The 12,100-nt window shown below is 46.7% G+C and overlaps 1 protein-coding gene across 3 annotated transcripts in view; it reads right to left on the reverse strand.

Moving 5' to 3' along the window:
* Positions 1 to 1,312: 1,312 nt before the first annotated feature.
* Positions 1,313 to 12,100, reverse strand: part of SP110 (SP110 nuclear body protein) — a 39,413-nt gene continuing 28,625 nt past the window's right edge. The window contains exons 14-21 of one of the 3 annotated variants that reach the window (XM_082841756.1): positions 10,381 to 10,437; positions 9,735 to 9,877; positions 9,320 to 9,364; positions 4,497 to 4,612; positions 3,774 to 3,882; positions 3,410 to 3,481; positions 2,676 to 2,816; positions 1,313 to 1,593 (exon numbers count right to left, since the gene is read on the reverse strand). In XM_082841756.1, coding sequence (XP_082697882.1) covers positions 1,480 to 1,593; positions 2,676 to 2,816; positions 3,410 to 3,481; positions 3,774 to 3,882; positions 4,497 to 4,612; positions 9,320 to 9,364; positions 9,735 to 9,877; positions 10,381 to 10,437 — 797 coding nt within the window. In that variant the 3' untranslated portion in view covers positions 1,313 to 1,479. Of the gene's footprint in view, positions 1,594 to 2,675; positions 2,817 to 3,409; positions 3,482 to 3,773; positions 3,883 to 4,496; positions 4,613 to 7,507; positions 7,887 to 9,166; positions 9,202 to 9,319; positions 9,365 to 9,734; positions 9,878 to 10,338; positions 10,438 to 12,100 lie in introns of those variants that run through there. The other 2 variants (XM_082841757.1, XM_082841758.1) reach the window with 2 other exon arrangements.

The raw sequence follows: 12,100 nt of genomic DNA on the forward strand, positions 1-12,100 counted from the left end.
GGTAGCTAATACACTATATCAAAGAGTGCTGGGGTCATTTCAAAACTCAGGAACTAACTTGAAGAGATTCTCACTCCCTGAAGATAAGCAATTTGAGCAGCAATAAAGACGTTAACTGCAATGGTCTAGAGCATATTAAATATATTTAAATCCAAGAGCTCAAGATACGTTAAAGGAAAAAACCTCCTTGCCTATCTTTAGAGGCTATTAGGAAAACAGTTCATTAATCTGAACACTTTAAATAAAGATCCATCATTTATCTCGCATTTCCTATACAAACTGTATTTCAAGCTAACCAAATATTATCGAAGGGAAGCTCTTTGCAGAAGAATTCTGACTAATAAATATAGAATGAATAACAGAATCTAAATATCATCATTTTGGGGACTTCCCTGGTGGTGCAGTGGTTGAGAATCCACCTGCCAATGCAGGGGACATGGGTTCGATCCCTGGTCCAGGAAGATCCCACATGCCGTGGAACAACTAAGTCCGTGTGCCACAACTACTGAGCCTGCGACCTAGAGCCTGCGAGCCACAGCTACTGAGCCCATGAGCCACAACTACCGAAACCCACGCACTCTAGTGGCTGCGTGCCGCAACTACTGAGCCCGCACACCTAGATCCCATGCTCTGCAACAAGAGAAGCCACCGCAATGAGAAGCCCGCACACCGCAACGAAGAGTAACCCCCGCTTGCAGCAACTAGAGAAAACCCGCGCACGGCAACAAAGACCCAACGCGGCCAAAAAAAATAATCATTTTGCAAACCCTAGTGAAATGTGTTTAGGCAATGAGCATCAGTGGCTGCTAAAATCATTAGGGGAAAGGGTGATGGGTCTGGCTGGTAACACCTGAACCTGCTGGACGATCTTAACATTACAAATGAATACACAGCTCCCCTTGCGAAGTCTCTTTACTAAAAAGCCAAATCGAAGTACCCCTCCACCCCCCGCCCACCCAAACCTGAATCTAAGCAAGACTCTAGATCTAACTTCTACTTTACAGAAAACGCCAGGGAGAAAAAACATGCCACTAAGGGGATGTAGAAAAATCCAGACTATGAAAAATGTTATTGGACAAAGACCCCAGGTTATCCAAAGAGTAGACAGCAAGGAAAAAAGGCAGTGGGGAATTTACAGAAGAAAAGAGCCTTAAGAGGTAGATTAGCCAAATTCAGTGTGTGGAAGCTGTTTGGATCCCAATTCAAACAACAATTGTAAAAAGATTTATGAGACAATGGGGAGACTATGAACTGTGATGGGGTATTTAATAGTATTAAGCAAATATTTAATTTTTTTGAGGTGCGAAATATAAAAAGAAACAATAAAAGGCGGTGGAGGGTGTGACAGTGCTCTGAAGGGTCTGGATTTGAGTCAAGAGGCAGCCAATAACATTCCAGACTCGTTGGCAATCTAAGGAGGGCCAGGGCCACATCATCTGGATCCTGAAGTTGGGATGCCTTAGTTCGTCCAGAACAGGATCAAGGAGGAACCTGGAAGCTGTTCTCACTGGCTTCATGAAAAAGAAGCACTTCTTTGAGGTCCTTTTCAAATTCTGCCTCTAAATCCAGTCCTACCTGAGCAAAGTCGGAGGCCTGAAAGAGAAAAAAAGCAAACACACAGAGGTCTAAGGACGAAGGATTAGGGCCAGCAAATCACTCGTGCTTTTTTGGAGCCCTGTCCTCCCTTTCCCGAACGCTGTGTTTCCCCCGCCGTCAGGCAGAATAGGTGGGAAGACGCTGCCTGCCGCTCAAATGTTCAAATGCATGAGACTCTGCCTGGTTGTTAACTTAGACCTGACAGGCGATCTTGACCGATGAGCTGATTTTGACCCCTGCAAAGCCTGAGTCTGGTGCAAAACAGAGAAAGATAAAGCTTTTCTTGAAAGCCCACTCTTTGAAGAAAGGTTGACCCTTCTGTCCTCCAAGGCTAAGACTGTGCCAGGCATCAAGGGGCTCCCTGGGTTGACTCTTTCCCCTCCAGCTCCGTGGATGGACACCAGCTTACAGTGAACATGCCAACTTGTGGCACGCAGGAGAGGAAGGAGGCTGGGTGGAGATGAGAATCTACCTAGATGTGTCCCGAGAAATACCTGTATAAGTGAGAGTAAAAATCAGGGAAAACTCAATAAACTAAAGCTAAGAATGCCTTGGTTTGCAAGGTAGCTCAACTCGTTGACTCTCCCTACTAACGAAGGACGGAGGCAACGCCAGCTGGAGGCAAATCCGGATGTTCGAGTCCACTGGGAAGTTCAAGAGTAAAAATCCAAGCATGAGCATCCTGAATGTTTAATTTATTTCATTTAAGTTAATTAATTCATTTATTTCTGTGTTTCTGAGGCAGGAAGGACCATGGAAGCATGAACTGCCTTCCCCCTAGTTTGAACAGGGAGGCAGGATGAAATTGACTCCTCGGTGGGAGGAGCGTATCTTTCTGAAACTGAGGATGGATTTTTTTCCAGGCACCGTTTACAAGGACCCTTCCCTGTCCTGCTTGCTGTTCTTCCGGACATCCTCCTCTCCGCCCCTGGGGTTAGGAGGCAGTTTCCTTCTACAGTCCTTGTCTTTTTGAGCTCTCCCCGGGACAAGACTGGGTAAGCTTCTTGCAAGGCTCTGCTGCGCCAGAAATGAAGGGAAAGCAGAAAGCATGCGAAACGGAGGCAGGAAATGCCCTTTACCTTGTAAAATGTTTTATGGTTGCGAAATATCAGGCGTATGTCCCGTAGAAACCAGGCCACTGTGTACACTTTCTCAGCCAGCCTTTCCTTAACCAGGTCCAACCATATAGCTTCCCTAAAGGGCTCACCATAATCTCGAATCTAGCGGCAAAGCCATCAGAGAGGTGATGTTAGCATAGCCGTCATCGCTGAAATGGATCCAACACAAGCCTTTATTTCCAGGGTAATACTGATAATAACGTCCGACATCTATGTGCCAGGCATTGTTCTAAGCTTTGCCACTATATTAACATAGGATCTCCACAACAACCCTAAGAGATTGGTACTATAATGACCCCTGTTGTATTGATGAGAAACCAAGGGATGGAGAAGTTAAGTGACCTACCCAAGATTTCACAGCTAAAAACTGGTAGAGCTACACTGAACCCACAGTTCAAGTCTCCTGAGTCTGTACCCTCAACGCTATGCTCTCTCTAAGAAAGACATTCCCACAGAAGAGAAGGAGAAACTGAGATACAGGGCAGGAGAAGCAACTCGTCTGTGTCCCAGAGCTGGGATGCGATGGGATGGAGTTTGAACCCCATTCAACTGTGGCAGTGCCACTCCAGGGTCTGCAGCGAAACCTTCTGTTCTCTGCAAACAGAGGTACCTGCAGGACGCACGCTCCACGTTTCCAGAATGAGTTTAACGTCAGAGAGATGCCCAGAGGATGAGAAACATCTAATAGGACTTACATTACATGGGGCCTCCGTGAAGAAAGAGCTTTGTGGATGACAGTAGGCTTTCAAGAGGAGAAACTCACATTTCTGTAAAGTGCGAAGAGGGATTTAAAGGGAAATGTTATTTGGAGAAAGTGAAGCCAAGCTTTTGCCCAGGTACCACAAACAGGGGCAGCCAAGCACAGCGGACTTCCGACCCCGTTTACCAATATGCACCATGATGGGGGCGGGGGGTTGAATTCTGTTTGTCCTCCATGTTTGGGCACTGAAGCTCCATCTTCTGAAGTGAGACACTGAAGGCTTCCTTTGGGTGCCCTTTCCTGGACCCTTTGCCTCTTTGAGGGGAAAGGGGTAGGCTTGGGGTTCCCATCCGACTCACCAACTGCTCCTCGGGCTGCATCTGCCTTGCCAGGACCCCAGATTCCCCAAGACACTGCTGGCTTCCAGAAGACTCCTTCATCCTGCAGAAGGTGCAACTCCACGTGCTCCTGAGGGGCCGGACATAAGTGAGCAAGGGCAAGGTCCCTGGAAACAGGCACCGCTTTCCTTTCGGGAATGGCTGATGGGCGCGGCCGGGGATGAAGGGGACACCTCCTAAGGGGGGGTCTCCCATCAAGGCAGCGACAAAGGGGTCAGTGTGGTGTCAGGGTAAGTGGTGGGCTCTCCTTCCCCCCTCAGAGCTGCTGGGAGAACAGGGAGCCCTGCCCACCAGTCCCAAGTATTGGAAACTGGGTCTTAAGCCCCTGGGGGACCCAGGCTCCATCAGCCTGTCAAGACCCTGGGGAAATGGGAGAAGCAGGCCACGTTTCCTGCCTTTTCTGAATACTCACGGAACACAGACAACTGGTGTTTTTCATCCCTTACCCTCCTTGGACAGGAGTCTGGGTTACGAAACTAGGAAAGGCCATCTCCCGGAGGCAGTGGCAGTCAGGGTGGCCCAGCCACGGACTCAGACACTGATACCAGAGGGAACACAGGCTGCAGCCCCACTGGGCTGCGCTGGGCCACCCGAGCCCAGGATGCTCTTCCACGTGGAGAGGAGCGACCAGAGGCAGAGCCTGGGCGAAGTGTACGCGCACGAGGCGGACTGCGTCTCACTAACCTCTTGGCCTCCGCAGATGGGATGTGACAGTCCTCATGAAAGGCCCTTGGACAAGTGTCACAGCAGAGCAGTGGCCCCCCTCTACAGCATACCTCACATTCCCTGGAGTTTTCCTGCTAGAAAGGGAGATAATGCGGGCACCGCTGGGGTCAGAAGGAACCGCGGACACTGACACTGCGGGAATCTGGAACACGGCGTTCGGGTCCCACTAGACACTTCGGCCTGACCCAGCGGGGCGCGCACTGGGAACGCCCACAGACGAAGGACCAGCCCGGCCTTGCAATCGCGGAAGAGCAGGCGGCAAGAACTGCCACATCACTGCGTGAAGCACAGATTGTCAGAGGTGGAAGGGGCTGGAAGGTCGTTTAAGTCCTTACTGCACCAAGTGTGGTCTAAGGACCAGCGGCATCGCGTTATCTGGGAGCTGGTTAGAATCGCAGACCTACTGAATCGAAATTTGCCTTTTAACAGGAACCCGGGGAGGGTTTGTAAGTACACGAAATTGGAGAAAACACAGCTTTGGGCAACTGTCTCATCTGACAAGCCTTGGAAAGGAGGAATGCTTTTTCTCTGCAGTCAAAGTAAATTAGTACCTGAGTTAGGTTGGCCCCGAGGCTGCCCGTGCCTGGGTCAGAGCTGTCCTCATCCGCTGTGCGCCGTGCCAGGCAAACGTGTTGGCAGCTCAGAGGACAGTCTCTGACGTTATGCTGACACACAGAAAGAAAGATATACAAAGACAGAGAGTTTCTGTGTAAATGTGTTGTTTTGGGGGCCTGAGGAACCATAGGGGTCTTTCTCATGGCCTTAAAATGTAGTAAATTCTACAAGTGATTTATGTGAGGAACACGGTCTTTACGGCTGGATATTCACAGGCAGGAACCCCGGTTCCGCTCCCAGCCCCACAAGATAGACAGTGCTGGGCTCCACGCGCCCAAGGGAACATTTTCTCTGCACTAAAGGTGGGAGTCAGGAAGAGGGGTCCTTCTGCCTTTGCCCGACTGTGATACTATCCCCACCAGAAGGATGGAAGGTGGTCAGGAAATAGACCATCAAGAGCTGGAGCAAAGTCTCAAAGGGCCTGGGAATCAGTTACACCCAAGGAGAGAAACCCTGCCACTACCCTCAACCGTCCATAATACAAATAATGAGGACCTGGGCAAGGGCATAAGGGATGGACATGTTTTGTCCATTCGCAAAACTAGCCACTCAGCCAGAGTGAAAAATCTTCTTGATCTGGGACTCTGTTCACCTCTCTTAACTGGGGGGGCTTCCTGCTCACCCTCTCCACTTACTAGGCCCCAGGGCCTCATAAGGAGGACTCCCTGATCCTGAATTTCAGGGAATCTTTCTGGCCTTCCCGTCCTGAACTTGTCAGTCTGCCTTTCTCTGTTCTTGGGGTTGACACTCTACGGCCATTCTTGCCTCTGACTGGACACGTGGCCTGCCCTGGTCCAGAGTACAGATGCCAGTTCCCAGATAGCCCAGACCGGCCCAATCCTCCTGGCTGAGACCCCGGTTGGGTCCAGAGCCTTGAGCACCATTGCTCAAGGAGTGAAAGTTTCCAGCACACATGATATGATAAAGAAATGGTAGAGAAAGGACATACAACCCCACAATCACATTCTGTAATAAAGAGTTTGACTCCGGTTTTCATGTTTGACTGTTGATGGCTTCAAGCCCAACTTCCCCTCTTGGCACATCTGGGCAAGGTGATGGGAAAGCACATGCCCTCCCTCCCTCGACCACAGTGAGAAGTTCAAGCCAGACACACCCGCCCCAGCAAGGGAGTCCTCACCTTGCCCCACTGGAATAAAACGTCGGGCTACACCCTCTCTTAGCTCAAGTCATTTTCAGATCAGCTTGGGTGGCCTACCTTGCCTCTTCCCAGAAAGACTCTGTATGTGGGTAATAAATCTTTCATTCTCTCTTAGTACATGTGTTGCATCATTGGTTTCACTATCTGAACCCACTTGGGTTAGCAAGCAGGAGTCTGGGTGACCACGCCCCCTGCCCAGTGGCTTTTCTTCTTTTGCTGTGGATTGCTAACTGGCTCTGCTCCCTCCTGGCTTACGCTTTGAGCTGTGTGGCTGGCTGCTGGGCCACGGCACTGAGGTTGCGGGCATCCACCATGAGGCACCATTCCCTCTTTCCAAGTTTAAGAACAGGCCAAATTGGGCAGTTAAATGGAGAAAAAGTAGAGATCATCACTCTTGCTCTAAATATATAGATCTTGTATTATAAGTTTCTAACCTCGAAGGCCTTGTTTTAATTTATACTGAGTTCTATTAACTATTTTAACAGAGAGGAAGGTCCATTTTATAAAGCTGATTGTGTCAAAGATTTAATTTTATTTTACTTTATTATTTGTTGGATCAGAGCATCAATGCCCACTATAGGATATTTTAGGGCAATGAGTGTTATGACCTTGGGGCATTTAGGTAAGGCAACAGTTTTGATGGTTAAGGTAAGGTATACCAGTTTGTCCTCTGTTATATGTTTGGTAAATACCCTAAGAGGATAGCGGGTACCTTGTTTAAATTTAGTGGCATACCGTTACTCACAAAGGCGCCCCACCCATTAAGGTCCCTATACCCAATATTATTGCAATTACTGATGCCATCCACTTAGCGAGTGGTAAATGCTTTACTGTCACACATTTGGCTAATATGTTCTGTTCAGTGCTTATTTCAATAGCATCTCAGCTGCAGCTGGCCTCCACCTTTGCAGGGATACAACACGCCTTTACCTGGCTACCATGGGGTACCTCTACAGCTTTGCCATCACACACAGTCTCTGCAGGCAAAATTGTGACTGCATCCGACTTCCCCCGGGAGCACAGGTACGACACCACACTGATGACATCCTTCTCCTTTGACATACTCATTCAGAATATACAACTACTCAGAAAGGAACTCAGGGAAAGGGAAGGGTCATCACCCCACACGCAGTACAAGTACAAGTACAAGCTGGTAGTACAAGTACTACAAGCTCAGCAAATCTCTGGGCTTTGTTTGGTCAGTTGAGGGCTGCTCTATTCCTGACACTGTCAAGAAACGATAACTGACCCTCTGAATACTCAATCCCACAACAACTGCCCCACATTTTTACCCCTTTTGAGCTCTGAGGGTAACATAGTCCTCATTCACAGGTTTTACTTGTACCCATTTAAGCTGTTATTTGCACCTCAGCCCACTTTGAATGGGGACTCCTCAACAAAAGGCTCTAGAATTTGTCCAAAACAACCCCCCCCAAAACAAAAGCAAAAACTATCAGTCCCCCACTACACGCCATTAGGGTAGCAACTTTTGGCTGCATACTGGGCCCTTCTGGAAGTAGAGGCTCTCACAGGCCCTGAGCTGCCCATTTTGCCTTGGGTCCAGGGAGCAGCGCCTGCAGGGCAGCCACAAAACACACGCTTATAGTATTAGCATCAGATCTCTTGCTGGTGCACATGAACAGAGCTAGACACCAGTGGAGCCTGGGTATACTGCAGAGTGACAGTGACATGCGGAAAAATGTTGCTGGGGGAAAGGCCTGCACTGGTCCATTCATGATCAGAACTAAACTTTGTTTTCTTTACCTCAACGTGGCTCCTGATGGAGGGACTGAATGGTCAGGTCAAGTGTGCCCCTGGCTGTCATTTGCTGACTTGTAGCATTATGAGTAAGAAGGAACTATAATATTGGGGCCATTAAGGATCTGGATTTTAAATATCTTTATTTTGTTTCTGGTTACAAAAGTAATTAATGATCATTATAAAAATTCCACCTGTACATAAATATATCATATGGAAGTCAAATGTACCCTGTAATCCCATCCCAGAATAACTGATTCTTTCAGATATTTTTTTAGTCATAGCCTTACATATTCACGTAAGCAATGTCTTTCCATACACGTTCTTTCCAGTTTAAGCTTCCTGAAGCTTTCTTGACCTTAAAACCCTTGGGTGGTTTTCCACTGACTGAAGGATGGGTCTATACCTGCAAACCATCCATTTTTAAAAAGTATTATTCTGTTGATGTATCAGTTTATTTTACAATACTGATGGACATCCGTATTCTTCCCTACTTTTTGCCATTACCAGGAGCCTCCCTAAACATACCAAGATATTTCAAATCAGCATGGAAAAGATGGTTTATACAATAAACAGCTTTGGGGGATCATTGCCTTATAAACTTTGAATGAATCCAGCCAAGTGTCAGGCTAACCTCCAGGGCAAGATGGGAGAGGCACCACTGCCTCTGCTGGAGGTTCATATCTAACGTGACTGGAAGTTGTATTTACGGAAGTAAAGACAGGTGGGGAGGGGCAGCGGGTAAAGCCAATGGATGACTGCCATTTTCACCTGGAGGCAGGCTGTGCAGAGACAAAGCTCAGTTCAAACACATTATTCCATTCTGGTGCTACCAGTAATGAGCATGTTGAACTGAGGAATACTTGGAGTTCAATCAGCGATGATCTTCTTATTCTTTCTTATACTGTTCTTGTCTATTTCAATACCGTATCTACTTTTCAAACTAGGGCACTCTATTTCTGACGTCTTTTGTTGGTAATCATCCAAATATACAGATCTTTTCCTGAAACACACGCTTTTGTCCTAATCTTTAAAGAGTTATTTGCTTCCCCTTCTTAAAATTAACTTTGAAAATAATGGTGGCATGTACATGTACCAGTGTGCTAAAGCAGTTGTCATGAAGATGCAGTGCTGAAACGGGAAGGTGACTTGAGGCTGGGAAAGTCGAGAACTCCCAGGCAAGCCTTGGGACACAGAAAGTCGGCAACATGACGACTGAGAATGTGGTAGAAGTTCACTTGCTATTTACCTCTCTCTTGAGACTTTTTCTCGGAGGACAGAGCAGAAGTCCTTTCTGAAAGAGAGGGTGGGTCAATGAATGGGGTTGTTCTCGAGGTTCTTCTTTGGTAAATATCCAAGTTTCCACTTCCTAATGAAACAAGACAGGTGTCTCTGTCTCCATCTAGTTTCCTTCCAGCCCACCCCCTCTGATACCACCAGGCTAAGCTTCTTGAATCCCTCCTTGCATTTAAAGTTCCCCACCATTAGCACCAATCTATGTTCCTAAATTTCTCACTCACAATGTTTTTCTATGATCGTTTAGCTTTTTCTCAGTCAGGCTGTGGAAGCCTAATGGGAATTTCTTCACCCTTCTGATATTGAAATTCCACTCATCCTTCAAGGAATTAAACTCATCACCTATGTGTCCCTTGTTATTCCAATACCTCCAGCAGCTGTTCTAGGGTCTTTCCTCTACAAAGCACACTCCGCTTCCAGTTCTTTGATTGTTTCCGTTTTCCTTCAATTTCAAATTCTCTTGGTGTGAACCAAAGTCCCTTCTTGTTCTGAATACACTTCTCTGAGGAGCCTGTAAGGTAAAGACAGCCCATTCCTGGATCCACTTCCGTCCTCTTTGAATTCACCCTAAACCTCCAACCCCCTACTTGTGATGCTCTACCTTTCTGGGTCCAGAGACTCCCTGTGAGGTGGAAGCAGTAGCAGGGGAGTCTGATTCCTCCTCTCTCAGATTGAAGGAAGCCCTAAAACCTGCCCTACTGGTGAAGGATTGGGACAGAATTTGCCTTTTATGTGGCTAGGACATGTGTCACAGGGTCCATGGATGACTTCCATGTGGGAGGGGAGTGGCCTGGTCGTCAGATGTACCATGACATTGAAAAGGTTGAAAATTCCTTCTTAAAAAGCATTGCTTTTTCTGCAGCCTAGCCTGCAGGGTCCATGTCCTGAACAATGACACACGTGGATATTTCCTTCCCTTCTAGTGATTCCTTCATCTAGGGTTTCCAAAGAGCAGAAGATCGAGGAACTCACCTTGTTTCATTTTCTCCTTATATAAAATCCCCTTTGCCTTACCACAGGTCACAGGAAGTTTAGGAGAGTGAAAATCCAGAGTTTCATCTTCGGGTTTTTCTGAAAGTAGAAAAGAACAGATTAGCGTTCCTCAGTCTTCATTCTGTCTCCCTCATGAATTTTTCATGAATTCTAATAATAATAGTAATGATATATTACTATTATTACTAATAATAGTAATAATAATAACATGAGTGGCAGTAGGGAGCGTCCTCTGGTTAATTCACAGGAAGTCTTCCATTTTGAGTAGCAGATGAGATATGTGAACAGAGGGGTCTCTAATAAACAAAACTACCCCTGCCAACACTACATCAAATAAAATAATTTAATAAAACATACTGTGCTTCTTCAGTGAATGTGTTTAAATTCACAAATTCATTGACTATCACCTAAAGGTCCTTTATTGCATAAGCATTCTGTTTATCCCTCTGTGCTGATGGGAGTTGCCTACCCAAAATATTTCTTTGCATTCACGTAGCTGGAGAAAATTTCTCTGTCTATGATTTTATTGCCTGATTCAAACCAAGATGGGGGTGAGTGAGGCAGTTATCACTGAAGGGATAGTGTAAGTCTTCATCGTTTGATCGTTCCCCTGCTTCTTCCTCTATGAGTAAAAGAAAACCCTGGAGAGCTCTAGACTAGTTTGCACATTGCCTATGGAGGGATTTGGCAACTCACAGCCCCTGAGTAGGGATCTGGGGTTCTGATTCAGGAGAAGGAATTGTAAAAGGGTTAACACAAACATCAGCAATTCCTGCTTCCCCTCCCCGCAGCCTCGTTGTGGGTGAATTCATTAGAGACAGACCACAGGAGCTGCTTCTTTTTTTTTGGATTTTTTTTTTAAACATCTTTATTGGAGTATAATTGCTTTACAATGGTGTGTTAGTTTCTGCTTTATAACAAAGTGAATCAGTTATACATATACATATGTTCCCATATCTCTTCGCTCTTGCGTCTCCCTCCCTCCCACCCTCCCTATCCCACCCCTCTAGGTGGTCACAAAGCACCGAGCTGATCTCCCTGTGCTATGCAGCTGCTTCCCACTAGCTATCTATTTTATGTTTGGTAGTTTATATATGTCCATGCCACTCTCTCACTTTGTCCCAGCTTACCCTTTCCCCTCCCCATATCCTCAAGTCCATTCTCTAGTAGGTCTGCATCTTTATCCCCGTCTTGCCCATAGGTTCTTCATGACCATTTTTTTTTCTTAGATTCCATATACATGTGTTAGCATATGGTATTTGTTTTTCTCTTCTGACTTACTTCACTCTGTATGACAGACTCTAGGTCCATCCACCTCACTACAAATAGCTCAATTTTGTTTCTTTTTATGGCTAATATTCCATTTATATATGTGCCACATCTCCTTTATCCATTCATCTGATGATGGACACTTAGGTTGTTTCCATGTCCTGGCTATTGTAAATAGAGCTGCAATGAACATTGTGGTACATGACTCTTTTTGAATGATGGTTTTCTCAGGGTATATGGCCAGTAGTGGGATTGCTGGGTTGTATGGTAGTTCTACTGTTAGGTTTTTTTGTTTGTTTGTTTTGTTTTTTTTGCGGTACTCGGGCCTCTCACTGTTGTGGCCTCTCCCGTTGCAGAGCACAGGCTCCGGACGTGCAGGCTCTGCGGCCATGGATCACGGGGCCAGCTGCTCTGTGGCATGTGGGATCTTCCTGGACCGGGGCACGAACCCGTGTCCCCTGCATTGGCAGGC

This window comes from Leucopleurus acutus (assembly GCF_964270905.1).
Source record: "Leucopleurus acutus genome assembly, chromosome: 6".
Lineage (NCBI taxonomy): Eukaryota > Metazoa > Chordata > Mammalia > Artiodactyla > Delphinidae > Leucopleurus > Leucopleurus acutus.